Source organism: Balaenoptera physalus (genome assembly GCF_965194825.1).
Source record: "Balaenoptera physalus genome assembly, chromosome: 2".
In the NCBI taxonomy this organism is placed as follows: domain Eukaryota; kingdom Metazoa; phylum Chordata; class Mammalia; order Artiodactyla; family Balaenopteridae; genus Balaenoptera; species Balaenoptera physalus.
In genome coordinates this window covers 30,028,368-30,051,322 of record NC_138883.1, presented here as the reverse complement: position 1 = coordinate 30,051,322, position 22,955 = coordinate 30,028,368, and the positions used below count along the sequence as shown (strand labels likewise).

The 22,955-nt window shown below is 43.8% G+C and overlaps 1 protein-coding gene across 1 annotated transcript in view; it reads left to right on the top strand.

The window, feature by feature from the left end:
* The window catches only part of RGS6 (regulator of G protein signaling 6), a 588,332-nt gene that overhangs the window by 515,543 nt on the left and 49,834 nt on the right, over positions 1–22,955 (top strand). The window contains exons 9-13 of the mRNA XM_082451965.1: positions 1,044–1,125; positions 2,546–2,620; positions 4,088–4,186; positions 5,827–5,888; positions 19,436–19,546. Coding sequence (XP_082308091.1) covers positions 1,044–1,125; positions 2,546–2,620; positions 4,088–4,186; positions 5,827–5,888; positions 19,436–19,546 — 429 coding nt within the window. The remainder of the gene's footprint in view (positions 1–1,043; positions 1,126–2,545; positions 2,621–4,087; positions 4,187–5,826; positions 5,889–19,435; positions 19,547–22,955) is intronic.

Below are 22,955 nucleotides of genomic sequence, written 5' to 3'. Positions count from 1 at the left end.
GAGGAAGGAGAGAGCGGGAGGGTGGGTGAGTGGGTGAGAAGGAGGCAGGATTGAGCCACTCAGAAGCCTCCGGGAAGTGAAGAGGAGGGCTGATTAACACTTTCGGGATCACACAGCATCGAATGTTATAAAAGGAGGGAAAAGTGCCACTTTGTACATATACAGTATTTCTCGATTCACTTTTTTGATGAACTCTGTGATTACATTATAATTGTGGGCCATTTAAGTACACAATAACTATCACAGAAATCACAGGGTTATTATGACTTTATTTCAGTCCAATAAACTAAGTTCTCCCAAGAGAGCCAAGAACCAGCAGTTACAAAGCAATTAATCTGAGTTACTTTTTACTTAGATAATATGAAGTAATACAGGCTTTTTTTTTTAAGGCTCTTATATATGCGATCACAACATAAAGAATCTGTCTGTCTGTCTGTCTGTCTTGCAATGTGTACCTCCCCCAGCTGAGGCCAGTGATATTTGCCTTCTAGATCTTGTCACACACTAGGGTTATTACTTTGCTTTTAGGAAGCCAGATGGTTTAAGTGACTTTTAAAACACATAACTGCAGCATTTTGAAGACATTTCTACTGATTCTGAATCTAAAGCAAACTTTCAAATTTGAGGATGAAACACTACAAGCCTATGGTTATATTCCTTCCCATAATTTGAATATGTAATAGTAGCCGCTTTGATGCGGGGCATGTCAACAACTTATGCAGCTCTTAATAATCCAAATCTTAATAATTCAAATGGACAGCTGCATTCCTGAACCCTCATTAGGCTCACCCTGTTCATTACACATAATTGGTCATTTGCAACCTAGCTGAAAACAAGCTCTCTTACCATGTGTGGGCTTCTTGCGGTTTCCTTGAGGGAACTATACACCTATATTGTACAGCTCTGCAGAAAGCAGGGATCACACAGGTGCCAAGAGCCCTGTGCACACTAAGCTCCTAAAAAAGGGAGAACAGAGCTGACACATGGATCAGGAGGAAAAACAGAATTAAAAGCCTCTGATTTCCCTTTTTTCACTCTTTCAGGATTGATCGGAAAAAGGACAAGACAGAGAGGAAAATTTTGGATAGTCAAGAACGAGCCTTTTGGGATGTCCACAGGCCAGTGGTGAGAAAGCGCTGCTTAGTTCTCTAAGTTTTACATTTTCTCTCTTCCTTCGCTTAAAAGAAAAGACTGTCTTTAGCCACCAGGCGTCTCACTCTTAAGAAAATTGCTAAGCTTTGTGAAATTGGTTTTGCCATTCATTCATATCATCTTAGTAGATTTTCTGGAATATATGTCAGTTCCACCTTTTAAAAATTATCCATCCATGAAAACATGGAATTGGAAATGGGGAGCTGTGGGAATTCCACCTGGGGAACTTTGGGCCCTGAAGTTTCCAGTCCTAAATTAAGCAATTTCCATTTCTACTGTCATTCAATTCCAACTTCTAGAATATTCTCTTTCAAATGCAACCGTTGTTGTTACAGTGGTTATGTTCTATGAAGTCGCTGAGAACACTGAATTAGCGGATGCTGAACCATTATCCTGGGAGAGATACAGGGTTAGGTTCTTGCAAGCCTCCAGTCACATTTTCATCAACCGATCAATACGTAACCTTGTTTAAAGTGTGTTTCGGTTTAAAGACACCTTATTTAATGTATATGGTTGATCACTGACATTGAACTCGCAGCCAAGAGCACTATAGCTCACGCCTAGATGGAGCTTATCTAACATACCTATTTTCTCCATAAAGCACATCCCAGCCTTCCTGTACTTAGGAACGCTCGGCAAAATCACCAACAAAAACACAAAAATGTGTAAAACTGGTGCTAAATATACTGTGCAAAGGACACTTGTTTGCAGCATGAGATGATATAAGAAGGCACCTCACCGGGAACACGCAGGTCTGGCAACTCAACATTTTTCCTGCTCTGCGCATGTCCACAAATGACCATGAAGGCACCACAAGCCCTGACTTGGGGGTTATAAATAAATTTTAGCACGTAGGCAAAATCACAAATACAAAATCCACGAATAATGAGGTTTCACGCATTTCTAATTTTGTATTACTAAAATAAATCTTACATTTTCCTCATGAAATGGAACTAAAACGAATAAACTATGTCAGCCTTCCTTAAGTCTGATTAAAAGCAAAACCAAAAAAAAAAAAAAACAATTCCCTATCCTGATAGTGGAGTGGTTTTAAATGGTTAGGTATATGAAAGAACAAAGGCTCTGACTGAAGCCATCCGCCAATTTAAATAATAAGTTTACTCTTATAAACTGTACACTGTACTCTCTACTTATCATCCTTAGGTAATATGAGGTAAGCTGTTTTAATTCACATGAGAACTCTGTGGAGGAACACATACTGAAGGTGAAACACCTTTGTAAAAAAAAAAAAACAACTGTAAATGGCAAAATGGGGATAGGCATGTATTATCTGTAATGGAAAAGATAAAGATCGGTTCTGATGGTGTCACTTGAGCCAACTTGGAAAGTATGATTTTCACTTAGTAATTTATATGATGATTTTTTTTCTCAGCCAGGCTGTGTGAACACAACAGAAATGGATATCAGAAAATGTCGACGTTTGAAGAACCCGCAAAAGGTTAAAAAGGTTCGCTAGTTTAGCTGAATTAAAAATTCTTGGGATCGCCCTTCCATTTCCGGTACTGTTCAAATAATAATTTACTATTTGTAGTTCTTCCCCGTTTCATCCTTTGAAACCATGTCATTGATTCTACAAATATTTATGGAGTGGCTGGCGTGTGCTTGGCACCGTTCTGGCTGCGGAAATATAGTGGCAAGTCTTACAAAGCCCACAGCCTGGTAGGCATGAAGCAAGCCAGCAGGCAACGGTGGGAAGTACGGGACAGTTCAGGAAGACCAGGAAGGTGCGCCAGACCAGGGGCTTCCCAAGGGTTTCCATAGCAGGCTCGAGGGTGCAGAGATCTAAAGGGTAAGTAGCAGTTGGCTCTAGGGAGACAGCAGAGAGGAAGGGAAACATAAGTAGGGCAACACCACAGGCGAAGGCCAGCTTGGTACTTTGACACAAATGCAAGTCTTTTAGTATAGCTAGATCTCCCAAAGTCAAATCACCATCTCACCCCACTGTGAATGATCCAGTGATCATTTGTGTTTCACTATACTGGAAGGGGCAGTGGCTCTCTCTCCTCTATCAATATATATGTGACGTGACATATATATCAACTTCTTGAATTTACTTATATATTTTGTTCTTCATTGAGATATTGATGCCCACTGTATTATACTTTAATGTTAGTCTTAAAATGTCCCCATTTAGTCTTTAAAGGCCCCCTAATTCTAATATTCCAGAATTTCATGGAGCCCACATGCACCCTGAGCCTTTCTTGATTTTATAGATTTCAGCTATAAATTGCATACCCTTCAGTGTTTTATTTCTTTCCCAGAACAAAGATTGTCTTTAATCTGTCTCTCACAAAAGGAACAGATTAAAAAGTAGCTATAGCTGTGGGCAAGTGGAAAATCTGTGTCCAGAAAACTGGTCAGCTTAAAAGGAAAAAACCGGAAACCCTGCCATCTCAAGTTTGTACCAGACAGGCATGTCATCTGCTGACAAACAGAAAATCTAGAGGGGATCTTTATCTTCCTGCATAATCTTCAGGAATTGTTCCTGAACTTTCCTGTGTCTCAGAATCACCTGGGGCATTTGATAAAAGTGCAGGTTCCCGAACCCCACCCACAAAGATTCTGATTCAGGAGGTCTTGGGTAGAACTCGGCAATGTACCTGTTTACCGAGTACCCAAGATAACTCTTTGCAGATGGTCTATGGACTGTATTTGGAGAAACACTGATATACAAGGAGACCATTTAAGCTCAATGAAAGGAAGGACTTTCTAATAGTGGTAGCTCAAAGATGGACCAGCTGCCTCAAGAGGCAGAGTTCCCATTATTGGAGAATTTCAAGCAGAGGCCACTCCCTTATTGTCAGGATGTCACGGAGGGGATTGGAAGCATGAGATGAGCGCTTGAACTAGCTGACCCTTCGGACCCCCTTCAACTCTGAGGGTGCATGATTCAATATTCTTGTTTCTTCTCTAGTCAGTGTACGGCGTGACGGAAGAATCCCAGTCGCAAAGCCCAGTGCACGTCCCCAGTCAGCCAATCAGGAAAACTACAAAAGAGGACATCCGGAAACAGGTGAATGAATGGGCCACTGCACTCTAAGGAGGAGATGTGGCCGGCTTGAAAACCTTTTGAATGTCCACCTCTGGAGGCTGAGTGTGCTTTGAGTTCCTGGAAAGCACGGTGGAACCCAGCTGTGGGTGACTTGAACCTTTGGGCGCTGTGTGTGAATAATTCACGGAGGCTCGAGAAGACAAATTCTCCACCGAGTTACTCCAGCAGTTACTAGAAAAGGACATAAATGGGTTACCCCGACACCATGGGCTGACTGCCGCAGTCGGGTTTCCCCCAAGACGCTGTGGGAGCTGGAGGCAGGAGGGACTCGTGTCACAGGGTCCTTAAAATTGTATTGCACTTCCAGAGTAAGCCAGCTCAGGACCACCAACTTTATTGCTCTGATTCAAAACGAAGGTTGACAGATAAAGCAAACCCTACCCACAATGCCATTTCAGCATTATTTGGTTCCATGTTATCCTCCTTCATGATGAGGAGTTAACTGGTCAACCCAGGTCACAGACAATGCCTAATTACATTACTGCTTTCCAGGGGTTCACTGGTAATGAAGTGACTTGACTTTACATTATGCTTTACTGGCTTCTAGGGGGCACCCAAAGGCATAAACTGTGAGGTGCCTTCCCTTGACAACTTTATTATTGGGTGGGGAAAAGGAAACAGATGTATGGAAAATAGCTACTCAGTGCCAGTTAAGTACACCAAGCACATGGGCATGATGTAGGTGTGAAAGTTGGGTAGGAGATCACTGGAGATGAGCCAAACCAGATCCTTATGGTGTGTGTGTTACCTCCATGCTGTTGCTAAGCTTTGTAGAATATATACTATATTTAAGTTTTCATTCACTTCTGGGTAAAGAAGATGTGGCAATATATACAATGGAATATTACTCAGCCATAAAGAGAAACGAAACTGAGTTATTTGTAATGAGGTGGATGGACCTAGAGTCTGTCATACAGAGTGAAGTAAGTCAGAAAGAGAAAAACAAATGCCGTATGCTAACACATATATATGGAATCTAAAAAAAAAAAAAAAAAATGGTACTGATGAATCTAGTGGCAGGGCAGGAATAAAGACGTAGACATAGAGAATGGACTTGAGGACATGGGGAGGGGGAAGGGTAAGCTGGGACGAAGTGAGAGGGTGGCATGGACATATATACACTACCAAATGTAAAACAGATAGCTAGTGGGAAGCAGCCGCATAGCACAGGGAGATCAGCTCAGTGCTTTGTGACCATCTAGAGGGGAGGGATAGGGAGGGTGGGAGGGAGACGCAAGAGGGAAGAGATACGGGGATATATGTATGCATATGGCTGATTCACTTTATTGTAGAACAGAAACACAGTATTGTGAAGCAATTATACTCCAATAAAGATCTGTTAAAAAAAAAAAAAAGACTTAAGCTGTAACACAACACAGGAGAATATGTGACGTAGGCTAAATTGTAGAGTGTGTTTCTTAGTGTGGTAGGAATTTCCAAAAGGGCAAAATGGTTGCTGGAGTGTCGAGTTGGAGGGCTGGAGAAGTCTGTCCAGAGGAGATGTTTGGATCTTGGTAGAAATACAGGTTTGGGGTTCCTGGGGTGAAAGGGGGGAAAAAATTCCAGTTTGGTCTTAACACTTCTGTTCTGCCTTTCCCCAGATAACATTTTTGAATGCACAGATTGACAGGCATCGTTTAAAAATGTCCAAAGTGGCTGAAAGGTATGTTTCCCCTTAATAATATTACTACTTTCTTCTAATTTAACAAAGGAGAAATGTTACAGGGTTATGGCTAACAAGTGTGTACCAAGAGGCAAACCACAGTCATTTCTTAAACTGATGGGTGAAAAAACTACAGACCCTGTGTGAGTACAGCTAAGATAGCAGACCTCCCTTGAGTGATGTCAAGAAATGTTCTGTTGCTAAAGCTTTTCAGGGGGGTGGCCGAGGGACCTTGTCAATCAAGGAAGAACATCCTTAAAAGCTACCTAATGCACTTTTACCTTCAGCCTCTTGATTAATTCAAATGGAATTGCTCCCTTTTCGGCTATAAAATGCCCAGATTCACTTTATAAGGGGAAAGAAATTACGTATGCCCTTTGAGGTGCTAGCTGCACAAACAGGAGGGGACTGGTCCATCAGGAGACGTTCCACTTCCACACACCATCAACCAGCCAACTGCATGGAATCAACTGTAAAGAAAATATTTGGGACCTCCAGCCTGGCTTCCGCCAGGGCATTTGTGCTACAATCTGCACCAGGAGCTGGTTCCACCTTGTTAACTCGTGGGAAACTCAATTTTGTCAACGAAACGGTCTGTGTTTGAACTCTCCGTGAAGAGGGGAGACCACCTGGGGAGTCTGTATGGAATAACTCTGAGCAAGCAGCCCCAAGCTGAAGGTTTGTTCATCCATATGCCACTGGTAAAGCAATGACCAGTATCTGAAAGCTCAAGGGCTTAAGCCGGTCTTACTATTTATTGGCTATAACAGTAAAGTGGGTCCTTTAAGCCCACCTCACGCAGAGGGCTGGCTGTGTGTTCAACCTGTAAGCCTTTCTCTGCTGGCCCCTGGGTTCATCCACATCTTCTTTCTAGATAAATAACAGCAGATTGAGGCAAAGAACACTCCACACCCAACGCCAAACCGGAATTCACACTTTGCCCTCAGGTGGCCAAGGACATCCCTGGATATGGGCTCATCTCTTTAATGGCATCTTGTATCTATTCCAGGACTTCTCAGTAGTGTCACGATTGACATTCTGGGCCGAATACTTGTTTGTTGCAGAAGGCTGCCCTGTACATGATAAGATGTGTTGCAGCATCCCTGACCTCTACCCACTAGATGCCAAAACCCCACCTCACAGTTTATGACAACCAAAAATGTCTCCAGACGTTGCCAAATGTCCCCAGGAGGGGACAAAATCGACCCCTTTGAGAATCACTGATATTCCCATTTTCCCCAGTGCACGTGCTTGAGAAGGTTGCCATGGCTGGAGCTCACATCTAGACGAGTGTTCTGGGGTCACAGTTTTAGCCTGGCGGCTGGGGAGCCACCGCACCCCACTATCATAATGTGGGGCTTCCGGAGTACAGCCTCTCAGGTTGCTTTTTAGATCTCACTGTGGTTGCCTTTGTCCCAGAAGAGTGCTTGTTAGTGAGATAGCTGGGAGGACCTTGACTCCATTGGTGTCATAGCCTGTGAGGAACTACAAGCTTCTTTCTCTGTGAAAAAGGGATAGAAATGGCTGTCCTGGGATACTGTGAGAGTCAGAGCTAGCCTTGCAAGGGCACTTTAAAGTTCGCAGTCCTAGGAGAGCATGTATGCGGGAGCATCTTTCCCTGGGTCTGGCTGCTAGGGTCAGTGGTTTTGAGCGTGATCATCCAGGTGAACGAGGGGGTTAAGAATGGAGATTCCCAAGGCGTAGTGCTAGGGAATTGGATTCAGTGATTCCGAGTAGGTCGAGGAACCTGCAGTTTGAATTCTCTGCGGTGGACTGACCAGGTCTCCGAGGATTTGGGGAAGCCACTGCCCACCACTCACAGTGACCTGAGAGCTCACCTCAAAGGGGACACCCAGCTTGGTCTTATCTTTGGGGTGTAGGGAGAGATCCCAAACCAGTCAGCATGAGGGAGGCCAGCTGTGCAGGTGTGCAAGGCGGGAAAGGAGACAGCCACGGTGGGGGAGGGGAGCTGGACGCGCCTATTGTTGGTTTGTTTACCACCGGGTACCATCTAATTATGCTTGAGAGGCTGCTCATACTGAAGAGATTATTCATGCCAACCCTGCACTCCTCGCTCCGCAGCTTGAAGCTTTCATGAGTCTCCACCCAGCAGAGACTGCACTTTATTCCCAGCAGCAATAACTGGCAACTTTTCAATGTGACACAAGGGTTTTTCATTAGAGCCACCAGGAAACCCCCAGATAGAGGAGGAGGGAGAGGAGACGGGTGTTAGCAGGAGATAAAGCAGCCTGGAGCCTTGGTCTCTGTCAGCAGCTCTGCGGGGGTGGGGATAGGGAGGTGGCGCTGGCAGCTGGCCTTGGGTGCGACTGCTCTGCTCGCCAGAGGTGACAGCTGAGCTATCTCAGGTGGGCGCCACTTCCCCTTGACGGATCTGGGTTCCCTGGGCCTGCTCCAGGTGAGGGTGGTAATTAGCCAAAGGCCATCAGGCAAAGGACCGCAGCCCCCTGAGAACAGGTGCACATCGTTTTTCACTTAGTTCCCTGAGAACTGAAATTGGGGAGAGGGCAGGAGGACTGGTGATCATAAAGGCCCAGTTCTAAAAAAAGCAAGAGTCAAGGCTGGGTCAAAGGGTGCAGCCAGACCCAGCTGGGAAGAGAAAAAGGAAACTTTGCAAACTGAAGGAGCAGAACAGAACAGAACAATTTAGGGGGTGGGTGCGGAGCCAGTCATCTGGGTTTGGATTCTGCCTCTGCCATTGTCTAACTGTGTGACCTTGGGCAATTTGCTTCACCTCTCTCTGCCTCTGTTCCACCTCTTGAAAGGGGAGAGAGTAGTAGTACTTAACTAATAGGGTTCATGGGTGAATCCACGGCAAGAGCTTGATCCAGCCCTTGACACAGCGCATTCAATGAATGTGAACGATTGTTATTATTTTCCAGTGTGGTGCTTTGGAAAGTAGCAGAATTGCATGAACTGGGTGTGTGGTGTCCAGAGGAACAGAGGGCAGGCCAAGGAATGAGGCTGGCCCTGCAGATGGCAGTTCTGTGTTAGTGAAATTCTTCCCACCCTCTCTCTTTTCAGTCTCCAGCACAGAGAGCCCCGCAGGCTGCCGGAGGCTGGCCCTGCAGCCTGCAATCTGTGTGTCTCCCCTGGGTGCCTCCTATGGCACCACTAACCTGGCACCTTTGAGGAAGGAGGGGCCGTACGTGAAGAGGTTGGCTCTTCTGCACAGACTTGCTTGGGTCATCCTGATTTCACCTATTTTGTCTCATTGTTCCCATGAGTGGTCAAATGTCCCCAAAACTGCAACATCATGGCAACCAAACTACATTTCCTGGAAGCAGCACAAAAGTCTGTTTGAAATGTCACCCAATTTTTGCTTCAGAAAGTATGGTCCCTGCACACACAGATGAATTTTCCAGATAAATAATGCTTAACACCTTAAGCTTTTCATTTTAACTATGTTGAATGAAAATATTTCTTAAACATACCCTTGCCTTCTTAAAGAAAGGATGCTGCATTTCAGTTAAGTTTTCTGGATAACTCAGGGTCAGTGTTCTTATTTTGTGCTTTAAAACTCTGTCAGTGATCAGAATCAAGTGCCACAAAATGCTTCCCTTTCCCTAAACGGCCCCAGACCATTATGTTCTTTGAGTCTCTGTTTATGATTTTTAGTTGCTGGTTTGTCTTCTTGTTCCTGTCAACATGGCTTATCTCCAATAGCCCTTCTTCATCTCTAAACAACTCCCATTTCCAACCTGTACCAGGCCAGGTGTATCAGTTAGCTATTGCTGAGTAACAAACCACCTAAAAAAAAAAAAAAACCCTGAAAACTGAGTGTCTTCAAACAATATGCATTTACTACTGCTCACATGTTTATGTGCCAGTATGTGTGCTCACATGTCTATGTACACATGTCTGTGTCCACTGGGCCACCCTCTTGTCTGTGTGCGTCCATGGATTGGGTTGGCTGCTCTGCTGATCTTGCCTGGGATCTCTCACATGTTTGGTTCAGCTGGTTTAGGATGACCTCAGCTGGGACCATTGGGCAGTCCTTCTCATGGTCTCCCATCTTCCAGCAGGCTAGTTTGACCTTGTTCACCTGGGGATAGTAGGATTCCAAGAAAGAGAGCAGAAGCATGCAAAGCTTCTTGAGGCTTGGAAGTGGCACTCTGACACTTGGGCTGCATTTTATTGACTAAAGGAAGTCACAATCTCAGATCAGATTCAAGGACTGGGGAAATAGACTCCATTTTTAAAACTGATCTACCACACCAGGAAATCAAATAATCAAGTTCTTTAATCTCCATCCTAAAGCAAGAGGAAAGAGTCTTCGTGAGGTGTGCTCTTCCAAATAACAGACAGTGAGCCTTGGGGCATAGAGTTTATTTCATTGTAGACTCTGCTCAGAGCCCCTTTTGGTCACTTATCTTACCTATGTTTCCTCAGTAGTTGAAGTTGCCAAATAGATGAGGTCTTAGTCTTCTTTGCAAGAGTCCTCAAGGGGTCCACTTTTTATTCACCCCAGCCTTACAGCACTGGACAAGCCAACTTTGAGAATGCAAAAATCTGTATGTTTTAGTTCAAAATTGTCTGAAAAGTCTCTATATTTTGCTATGTTTCCCCAGCCTTAGTGGCACTGAGCTCTAGCCAGTCACTGCCTGGATCACACCGTGCGGCCCCACATGGAGAGATGGCTTTGTGTCATTTTATAACTGCTCCTGTACTCGGCTCGTCCTTACCCCATCCCTGGGAGCCATTTGTGCACCACAGCTGACTGCTGAATTGATTTTTTACCATCACCTTGCTTGCGCATGTCTGAGATCACTGCTGCACCCTGAAATTGGAGCTGGTTCCTCCTCTGCTTCCTGACCTTCTGTGATCATGAAATGTAATTAATGAAATAAGACAGCAAGGGACTGCATACCCTAAGGGTCTATTAAAAACATGCTAGGGTGATAGAGGTCCGTGAACTTAATGTCTAATGATAGTTTCAGGGGGGAAAGAAAGGGGGCCCAAGAGGTCATTATGACATTGCTTTTATGTGATTCCAGACACCACAGGGTCCTTGCTTCTCACGTTAGGTGATAGAAGAGAAACCATCAGAGGTAACACTATAGCCAGGGTGACTGTATCCAGACCAAGATCTAGAAGGGCCACAATACGTGGCCTGGTATATGCTCTTCTTTCTGAGGGGCTAAATTCACCTCCATGTCCCTTCCCTCATCCCGAGTTTCTCTATTGCATATCTTTCCTCTGGGTGACCCATAATTAAGGAATTCTTTCTTTATATTTTCTCTCCTCCCCATCTTCTCCAACGTGAAGAAAATAGATGAACGAATTAATGAGAACCAAACTTTCTTCTTCGGTGTCTGCAGTGCTGCTCTGCTTTTCATTCCCTTCCTAATCAGATGCTCTTCCTACCCGGTTCCCTTTTGTGCATCATCATTTAGAAAGTGCATGTATCAAAGGGGGTGCAAACACACTCTCCTATTCACCCCTTCTCACATTCAGTCTCCAGGTTTCCCTCCCACTGAGAGGCCCCCAGTTTCCTAAGGAATCCAGTAGCACATTTGTGTTGTATTTCTAAAGTAGGAATGATGGTCACTATCCCATAAGGCTTTGTATTCCATGCCTTTGTTTCCCTTGACTAATCATTTCCCACAGCTGCAAGCCATCCCTCACTGCCCATTTTCCCTGGAGCCTAACTGTATCTTTCCATCTTCCCCTCACCTGCTTTGTAAACCAGATCCCATATACATACTTCACTGTTGGGATGCTGTGTAGGGAAAAATCCAGTCTTCCTTTTCCTGTGTTTTTCCTTTCATCTGAAACTACCACATTCACAGTACTTTTTAAAAAATTTTTATTGGAGTCTAGTTGAGTTACAATGTTGTATTAGTTTCAGGTGTACAACAAAGTAAATCAGTTAAACATATGTATATATCCACTCTTTTTTAGATTCTTTTCCCATATAGACCATTGTGGAGTATTGAGTAGAGTTCCCTGTGCTATACAGTAGGTCCTTATTAGTTATCTATCTTATATATAGCAGCGTGTCACAGTACTTCTGACACCAGATGTGTGGGGATTTTTCTCCTCACGCCAGGCAATTCTCTGACACCAGCTGGGTGTCCTACAATTTAACTCAATTCTGACACTCTACCTGGAAATAGTATAAGATCCCACAAGTTAAGGTCTCAATCCCGTAAGACAGCCCCCAACTCACTTCAGATGCCAGTCATAGTAGGTTCCCGGGTTACCCACAACTTCTGTCCAAATTGGCTACAAATCAGAGGTTCCCACAACCCGTTCCTTGGGTTTGATTAATCTGTAGGGTGTCTCACAGGACTCAGGGAAACACTTACTTACACTTACCAGTTTATTAAAGGATATGATAAAGGATACAGATAAGCAGCCAGACACAGAGATACATAGGGCGAGGTCTGGGAGGGTCCCAAGCACAGGACCTTCTTCCCTGTGGAGTTGGGGTTCGTCACCCTCCCCATGTAGATATGTTCACCAACTGGAAGCTCTCTGGATCCCGTACTATTGGGATTTTTTGGAGGCTTCCTTATGTAGGCATGATCAATTATTAATTCCATGTCCAGACTTTCTCCCTTCTCAAGAGAATGGGGGGTGGGCCTAAAAGTTCCAAGCTTCTAATCATGGCTTGGTCTTTCTGGTGACCAGCCCCAGCCAGGAGCCATCCATAAGCCCACCCAGAGTCACCTCATTAGAACAAAAGACTCCTATCACTCAGGAGATTACAAGGGTTTCAGGAGCCCTGTGTCAGGGACCAGGGTCAAAACCCAAACATTGAACGGGGTTCGCAGGGTTTAGAGATGGAAGGGGGCCATGAGCCAAGGAATGCAGCCTGCTTCTAAAAGGTAGAAAAGGCAGAGGAATGGATTCTCCCCTAAAGCCTCCAGAAGGAACACGGTCCTGCTGACACCTTGATTTCAGCCCAGCAAAACCCACTTCAGACTTCTGACCCTTAGAACTGGAAGGTAATACATTTGTGTCATTTTAAGCCTCTAAGTATGTGGCAGTTTGTTACAGCAGCCATTAGAAACTAATACAGTACCCAATCTCTCCCTTTCTCTTAGAATCTCAAGAAGATCAAACTGCACATTCTCCTTTCTAAAGTGTGTGCATTTCCAAGTCCCTTGCTGATCAAAAATTCCTGTTATACCCCTGAGAGGTATATATGTAATTCTGATGATTCAATACATCCTACTTCTACCAATAAGACAGAACATTGAAAATACATATGCCCATATAATTTTACTGTTTCCTTTACAAGCCTCTAATCAACTTTATTTATGTAACTGTACCTTAACAAAATAGCTTTTCCTCTTCCTACAGTAAATTTCCCTGCTGACCAATACTGGCCACCACTGGCACTGGCTGACTGATTGGTGATCCTGCTGACTTGAGCTGCTGCCTTGGTGCAGACTGTCGGGCGTTTCTGCAGGAAGTTCTTAGCTCTTTCTTCGTGTGGTCCTCCACTTATATCCTGGATACCTGCCTGGACCCTGCTCTGAGAAGGCAGGACGTAGGGCTAGGTCATAGGAACATCTTCACTCACGCTTAATGCCTATTCCATAGTCATATCTTGTGCCCCTGTGTGGTTACAAAATCCCACCTTGGGCTCTCGACCACTTCTCTTGAACTAACATCTCCATTAAATCTCACCACCTCTCCTCCAACCACTCCTCTGAATAGCCCCAAATTTCTCTAAAAGAGACCTGGCTGTGAGCCTGTGATTCATTACAGGCTTGTGATGCTCACAGCTGCTCTCTGGCCATTTCAGCCTCTGCTGCCGTAGGCTGGGCAGTGGACCGCTGCCTTCATTGCCTTTCCCGCAGCAGCAGGCAGCCACGTGTGGTCTCCTCGAGTGCCTGAGTACAGCCGACTCCTGAATAACTCGGGAGTTAGGGATATGACCATCATGCACTTGAAAATCCACATATAAAGTATAATTGGCCCTCCATATCCATTGTTCTTGGCATCCATTTCTGCACCTGTGAATTCAACCAATCGTGTAGTACTGTGGTATCTACTATTGAAAAAATCCGCCTGCAAGTGGACCAGTGTGGTGCAAACCCATGTTGTTCAGGGGTCACCTGTACTCACCCAGCCCCTCCTGAGCCTCCCCGCTGTGCCCTTGCCCCAGGCGCTCATTCCTGGCTCCGGGACCTGACCCGGCTGGTTGGACCTGGCTTCCCAGGTAGGAGGCGTGGCCACGTGCAAGGTCTAATAAAACATAAGCTGGGGGGTGCGGGGAGGGTCTACTGGTAAAACCTCCAGCCTGTCTCACAGAAATCAGAGGCAGGGCGGGGGAGGATGGGGAGGAAAATTTTTTCCCATCCCTATGTTTTGCTTCTGGGAAATCCACTTCTGGTTAAGAAATGTTTCTTCCTCATAACTTGTGACTAACTCGTTAGATGAAGGCCCAGCCTTTGCCTTGGGTTGCTCAAGTAGAAGTCCTTTATTAGAGACACAGGGTCACCCGAGGCTGAGGTCACTGGAACAGCCAGGGGCAGACATCCGGGAGGACAAAGGGGTCACAGCTGAGCAGAGCCCCATGGGCTACACGCTCCATCTCAGATTTTGAGAACACTGCGGGTGCCCAAATGCTTCATAATCAGGAAAGCCCCCAACACCCCATCATGCCTCAGACACTCCGGAGCCTCTCAGTGTGGCCTGTCATCCCTTGAGTAGGATTTAGGTCACCTGCTGCTGGTCTGTTACTGTGTCCATCTGAACAGAGGAGTCAAGTGTCAGCTGTGCCTTCCCCATCCTCACATCCAGGTGCTTTCACGTTCCTTGCAGTGGGCTGAAGAGAGGTCCCCCCAAAAGATATGTGCAATCCTAAGCCACGGAACCCGGGAATGAATGTGACCTTATTTAGGAAAAGAGTCTTTGCAGAGGATCTTGAGATGAGATCATTCTGGATTATCCAGGTAGATCCTAAATCCAATGACAAGTGTGCATATAAGAGAGAGAAGGGGAGAAGACACAGACATGTCTTCACAGAAGGCCATGTGAAGACAGAGGCAGAGATGGGAGTGATCCAGCCACAAGCCAATGATCAATCACCTAAAGCCACCAGAAACTGGAAGAGGCAAGGAAGATTCTCCCCTAGAGACTTCAGAGGGAAACATGGCCTCAATTTCAGACTTCTAGCCTCCAGAAGTGAGAGAATACACTTCTGTTGTTTTAAACCACCAATTTTGTGGTAATTTGTTATAGTAACACTAGGAAACTGATATATTCCTTAATGTGCAAGCCCATTTCTTTCAGGAAGAATGAAATTAGCCCAAGTGGCAAAGGGGTAACTCCCCTTGCAGCTGTCACAGCACCAAGTTATTGCCTGATGCTTCCTGTCACAATGCTCACTTAGCGCTCCCTTCCCTGTTCATTCTCACCTGAGATGCTGTGTGGCTCATACGGATGAAGCCTCGCTCAGGCCAGACTCACATCCAGCAGATTTACAGGACGGTGGGCCTGCGCTGCATGTGGGGGTTGCAGTCATCTATCTCACAGTTCTTGGGTACTTGGAAGACTCTTGAAATGCTTTCCTATTTTTTTTTTTTTTTTTTTGTCAAATGGTCCTGAGTACTCATCAAGGCCATTATGTAACCTATGGTGAACTTGACAAAGATCAGTTCAATGGCTCACCCCACAGCTAGAACCAAGGTTTTGCAACTTGGACCAGTGCCCCTCCCGCCCCACAGGGTGACGGTCCACGCCTGGGACAGTGAGGAGGTTGTGAGGTGTTAGGAAACCTGCGACCGAATTTAAAACCAAAAGTATCACAGGCTCCTTCATCTTCATGTGATGAATAAAATATCCTGTGTCCTGAGCCTCTCAGAAGATTGAGGAATGGGATGTGGTGCTTTGCAGACATTAACATGCATATGAATTACCTGGCCAATGCAGGTAATTGGCAGGTAATGGCCAATGCATTAGTACCAATGCAGATTCTGACTCAGTAGGTCTGGGTGGGGCCTGAGCTTCTGCATTTCTTACAAGCTCCCAGGTGATGCCCCTGCTGCTGGTTTGTGGACCACATTTTGAGTAGCAATGAGATGGAGCTGCCAGTGAATTTCTTCACATTCTCAGAAGCTACTTGGCCATGCTTTCCCTTTGCAATTCAGTAGCAGGACTTGTGGCTCTGAATCTGCCATTGCAGAGGAAACTGGTGACACTCAAGCTGGTGATGCTTAGGGAAAAGTTTTATTGTAGATCGATAACCATAAAAATATTCATATCTTTGGGCCCAATAATTCCACTTATGGATGTTAATTCTAAATAAATAACCCAAAAGATGGAAAAACCTTTGTGAACAATGGTGTTCTACTATAGCCAGCACTACATATACTAAAAAAAAGAAATTAGAAGTCTATGTCCAATATAAAGGGAATTATTATATAAATTATAATAAATTCATTCAAGATAATATTGTGGATATATGTTAGTCTTCTCTCCCTTCCCAAAAGTAACATGTCAATAAAGGAATGAAAATAGTACGAACTCACAAGGTCAACAAATGAATGGATTAACAGTTTCCACACATTTTTCCAAGGTCAAAAGTATAAAGAATTGGGGAGCATGACCGCAGGCCTCTGTCTCTATTTGTAATGTTGTGTTTCTTTTTATTGGGTGGTGAGTACAAGGGTGATACTCTTACAGTTTTTATGCCTTTCTGAGTGCAAGAAATGTTTCAAAATTTAATAAAAAAGAAAGTGAATGGGGACAGAGTGAAGAACATTATGACCTCCATGTTAGGGGTGTGGGAGAATTATAACAAAACCAATTTGCCCAACAAAATCTGGCTTTGGCTCTTAAGGCACCAGGGACAATGGAAGGCAAGAAGGAGGCATGGGGATAACCCCAGAGGAATGGGTAGTCTGTCTCCAGAGCTTTTGGATCCCTCGATCCGTGCCGCATGAGGAGACCCTCTCTCCCCTCTTACCACCACCATGGGAGATGGGCACTTTATTCTCCGGAGAAACTGAGTCACATCAGCTCAGAACTCAGGCACATCACGTCATGAAGGGCTAGCTGAAAGCAAGAGAATTACTGAGCGAGCTGTGTACTGAGCTGTGGGACCCTCTACCACTCCCCTGTCCTGCTCTCAGCCCTCCAGGAGCCAGATGTAGATGCCCATGGGCAAGAGACTGGCAAATTACAACCAATGGGCCACATCCACTCCACTCCACTCCCTGTGTTTGCAAATAAAGTTTTACTGGAACACAGTCACATGCATTTATTCATGGATTGTCTATGGCTGTTCTTGTTCTACAACGGAAGAGCGGAACAGTTGCAACAGACACCATCTGGTCTGCCAAGCCTAAAATATTCACTATCTGGGTCTTGCAGAAAAAACTTTGCCTACCACTGCTCTAGAGCAAAGTAGATATCCCCCGAGGAAGGACTCCAGATCTCTCACGTGGAGCTTTAGTGAAATGACAGGCAAGCTGCCCTGACCCGACAACGAAGCCCATCAGTTGGCAGATCCTGTCCACACACACACTAAGCCTCCAAGCAGTTCTTAGTCCCTCACTTCTAAGCACAAATGGGTGTCCAGTGATGTTCCAGACTCTCGGAGGGAGCCCCAACACAAAAGAGTGTGATCAGAGCAAACAGAAAAAGGGCCTTGGAGGAACCAAAAACTATTCAAGAAACAAAAGAAACAGACAATAAAAATATAGATTTAATATCCTCAGAGATACGAGAAGATATTTCATCCATAAAACAAGAACTAGATACTATGATAAACAAGAGTGAACTCTGGAAACGTAAGAAAGTGATAATCCAAATTGAAAAAAATAAAGACAAATTTCGGAAGAATCATGAAACAAACAGACGAGGATGAAAATTAGGAGGGAAAATTTAGGAATATTGGATTATCAATTCCAATATTTAATTTAAAAGAATTATGAAAAGAGAAAACAGAGGAAATGAAGGTTATGAAATTAGCAAAGAAATACCATAAGGTTTCTGGGAATTTTTTTTTTTTTTACCTATGGATTGCCCGTTGTGCCTGGCACAGTGAATAAAAACTACCGGCAAGGGTCATGGTGAAATTTGAGAGCATTACAGCAATAAAGAAAAGACTTTAAGCTTCCAGAGAGAAGAGAAACTAAACAAAAGAACAAAAATTAAAATGGATTCAGACTTCTCAACAGTAACATAGCACTGGATATCAAAAAAAGTAAAGCAATGCCTTCAAAATTCTGAAAGAAAATGATTTTTAACCTAGGGTTCTATGTCCAGTACTGTCAGTCAAGTGTAAAGATAAAAGGAAAACATTTTTGGACCTGCAAGGACTCAAAATATTTAGCTCTTGTTCATCCTTTCTTAGGAACTACTAAAGGATGTGCTTCAACACAACCAGGAGGTAAAACCAATAGACAGACATGGAATCCAGGAAACTGGGGCTCTAGCACAGACGTGAAGGAAGGCCCAGGATGATGGTTTTGCATCAAGCCTATAGAGCAAACAGTCCAGATTCAAGCAAGAGGACTCCAAGACTTTGGGGAGAGGGCCTCCAGGAGACGGGGAGACAACACTGCTTGATTATCTGATGTGTTTAAGATGTGAAAAATTATTGCTAGATGCTTTACAGATTTGTTAGAACACTTGAAAAAGGTAATATGCTGCTTAGCTCAGCAGCAGACAATTTTTACCCAGTTTAATCATGTGGATACTGACTATTGATTTAACAAAAAGTGTTATATTTGGAGGCTCATGGGAGGAAGTGGTGGAGTGAGTGGGGGGGACTGGTGAGTAGAAAGTTAATCCTTGTCTAAAATTGATAATCAAGAGCAGCTATAAAAACATATAATTTAGAAATATACAGGTAACTGCTACAAGAAATAAGGACTGAAAGTAAGTGCCTCTGTGAGAAGGGACAGGAGAAAACATTGCTATTGCTTTTTTGTAAAAGAAATCATTTAGTACTATTTTATTGTTTTAACTATCTACATGCATTTTGATAAAATTGAAATTTTGTTTAAAAAGATTATGTGGCTATTTAAATTCTGTGGCTGTTTAACTAGAAAAACTAAGTTGCTTTTTGGAAAAATGTTTATAATACGTTAACTCCTTTTGGTCTGCCAGGATTTTAAAGTCTTTACAATAAAGAAGTCCTCCAGTTGAGAATGAGGCACTGGCAGCCTAGAAAAACTGTAGCATCTTTTGTGTGCCCCAGATGCCTTGAGATCTGTAGTCCATGTGGAAGGACGAGACACAGGCAGCCTTGGACCAGTGTATCAGTAAAGCTAGCATAACCAGGGGAGGATGCACCAAGGTTCAGGGAAAGAGTTAAGTGGGAAAAAGATATAAAATGCCCATGTATACTATGACTGCAATAATGCGAAAACGATATGTTCGTCATGAGAAGGGAACAAGGACAAATGAAAACAGTTGGATTTGTTGGAAGTGGCAGGGAAGGTACATTTTTTCCCCTTTAACTTGGAATTATATGAAGACTGATATAATGTTTGTGTAAAGCTGAATACACGTTTCTGTAGGAAATCAGTGGCATTCTTGGCTCTGCTTCCCTCCTGCAGCTTAATTGCTTACACAGAACAGTATGTGGAATACGACCCTTTGGTCACGCCAGCTGAGCCGTCCAATCCCTGGATCAGTGACGATGTCGCTTTATGGGACACAGAGATGAGGTAAAAAAAAAAATGTTTTAATGTTTGGGAGTGGGGGCGGGGCAATGCATGAGATCGTGAGATTATGTTACACCCTATCTTAATTTGACTCTTTTTATTAATAGAACAGAAACCCCTCAAGTAACCACCCAACTGGGTTCCTTACCTGTCGTTTCTACCTCCTAATACCTTTGTATGTGAATCCTTTGTGGCTTCCCTCTGACCTCTCTATGACCCTATGGATGTAATGATAACTGGGACGGTCCTTCACATTCCCTAGTTCCGATTGCTGGAGGGCAAGAATCTGTGGGTCAGTTTCGCTTTGATACATTAGCAGCAGCAACAATAATAGCTAGCACTTACTCTGTGCTGGCCACACGGTAAGTGTCTTCCACTGAATCCCCACAACAGGTAAACATTATTACTCTCACAATTGAACAGATGGGGAACTGAAGCACAGAGGAGTTAGTGAACTTGCTCAAGGTCACACAGCAAGTAGGTGGCAGAGTTAGGATTAGAACCCAGGCAGAGGGCTCCAGAGCTGTGGTTTTCATCACTCTGCTCTTCTGGAATAGTGGGCAGCAGTGGTTCCGTCCCATAGCTCCTTACCGATGAGAGAAACTAGTGTGTTTACTTAGTAGCTGAGGAACCGAAGCCCAGGGGGACTTAGACCACGTTCACGATTACAAAAGGAAACCCAGTGTGGTGTGCCTTTGTACCCTCTGCCCCTCGGCGAGACAACTCTTCATTTGTTCTTCATGTCTTTATATCTCTCGCATTCACTTTCATTCTTGCTCTTTTTCTGGCTTCTTTTCTTAAAATGGAAAACCTTATAAGAAGTAATAGAAGTCATAGACGCTTCTTATAAAAAGTTCAAACTGTCCAGATGTGCATAACAAAGAAAACTCTTTCTCCCTCCAGCCCCATCTCATTTTCCAGAAGGAGCCTTTGTTAATAGTCTAATGCCATGATTCCCAAACTGCACCAGGGCACTCTAGGCTGCTGCAGGGAACTCACAGAGTTCCCACCGGACATTCTAAATCTTTGACGGAAACACAGTGATGTTCAACCCATGTCAGATACTGTATAGACGATTAGCTTATGGTCGTTCACCGTTCTCAACATTAGATCACATTACATTCCTTCCAGTGATGTCATATCTTTTCAAATCTGAGTTTTCAGGGCAGTTGTTGTGATAAAAAGCAAGTACTGGGCAAAAATCAACATGGACTAGGAAATGAGGGGGCAGGTGCAGTCTGATTCCAAAGTTTGAGAAGACGTGCAGTACTCCACAGCACACACACGGTCATTAGGAATGAAGTAAACATATTATTTTTTCTTTCAATTTATATGTATTTCAAATAGCTATTAAGTTGTTAGGACATAGATACATATTAAGCTCTTTGACTTTTTAAGAAAAACAAAAAACTGTTAAGGTTTTTTTTGTTGTTTTGGCCCAGGGGCTCCATGAAAAACTTAGTGAGACATTAAGAGCACCATGAACTAAGGAAGAGTGAAAACCTTTGACTTAGTGTCTATCCCTTTAGATCTGTATGTATATACAATATCATATTCTTTTGGATAAATAGGTCCTTTACATATACATTGTCCCATAATTTTTTAATTAACAATATATCATGGCAGTCTTTCCAGGTAAACACGTATAGATCCGCCTATGCTTTTTAATAGTTACATCATGTCCACTTACATGATTGTTGTGTAATTTATTTAACTAATGCCCAGGTCATAACAAGCCGCCCGCAGCCATCTTGCCCCAAGCTTGGGAGTTCCCTCGTCCCTCCCAGAGCATCTCTCCCTCACCCTCATGCTCAGGGCGGATGGGGGCATGCAGGTGGCAAGGGCCCAGCCTCCACCCCTGCAGCCCACCCAGCAATCGCCCCCTTCTCGCCCTGGGGCCCAGGATGTAGGTATTGTACAAAGGTTTCTAAATCCCTTCTTTTCTATGCACTTTTTTATTTAAGAGGGTGGGATCCCAGGTGGGAACCTCCCATGATAAAGTTTGTCAATGTTTGGGGAAAAAAAATATTTAGGTTATAACCTTTTTTTGTTGTTGTTAACATAAACAGTGATACAAGGAACATCCTTATACACAAGTCCAGTTATTTCTTTAGGATAAATGTCCAGTGTTGGAATTGCTAAGAATTGTATGCATATTTTAATTTTAGTTCATATGGCTAGATTCCCCTGGAGCAAAACAATAGCAACTTTTTTTCATGCCCTCAGCTTAAAAGTGCCCATTTCCCCACATCCTTACCAACCCAAGCATTATCAAGTTTTTTCATCTTTGCAAATCTGACAGATGAAAATAAAAATATTTTACTTTTATTTCTCTGTTAACATACTTGAGAATCTTTTCTCATGATTACTAGATACTCATTTTTCTTTTGTGACTTGCCTGTTTTTGTGTTTTTTGCCCATTTTTCTAGTGGTATGTTTTGTCTTAGACTTTGGGATAGAAAGCAGTCACATTTACTCGGATCACATAGTTAATCTTTTTCCTGATAGTTTATGTTTTCTGAATCTAATTTTTCTTCTTGTTTCTGTTTCTCTTCCTTGACTTTTGCTTTATTAATCAAGTTTTGTATTAGTTTTCGTTACTCTAGTTTCTAGTCTAGTCATACTTTTAAGGGGTTTATTTTTAAATGTCATTACTTCAAGCAAATAATAATGAAGTATAAAAAATGAAAACTAGAAGCTTTTCTTTACCTCCTCCAAATCCCATTCTTCCCCAGAGCTTTGTTAACCTGATATATATATATACATTTTTTTTAAATTTATTATTTTTGGCTGCGTTGGGTCTTTGTTGCTGCGTGCGGGCTTTCTCTAGTTGTGGCAAGCAGGGGCTACTCTTCGCTGCGGTGCATGGGCTTCTCATTGCGGTGGCTTCTCTTGTTGCAGAGCACGGGCTCTAGGTGTGCAGGCTTCAGTAGTTGTGGCTCGCGGGCTCTAGAGCACAGGCTCAGTAGTTGTGGCGCACCGGCTTAGTTGCTCCGCAGCATGTGGGATCTTCCTGGACCAGGAATCGAACCCATGTTCCCTGCATTGGCAGGCAGATTCTTAACCACTACGCCACCAGGGAAGTCCCAACCTGATATATTTGAAACTAACACTTTGAGATGTATTTCTCAATCAACATTAAAAGAAAATAGTATGTAGATGGGTATCTTCTTTCTAATATTTCTGACATGCCCTCGGTAGTCCCTTTGATCGGATACAAGAACTTAAATCTTTCTTTAACTTGGGTCCCCTTCCATCCTTCCTTCCTTCCTTCCTTCCTTCCTTCCTTCTTCCTTCCTTCCTTTCTTTCTTTCAATTATTGCTACACTTTTCTCCATTCTACCCTCTCTTTTCAGGAAATCCTTTTGTAGGAATTCTGGTCATGTGGGGTGTAGGAGCCCTACCTCTTTTC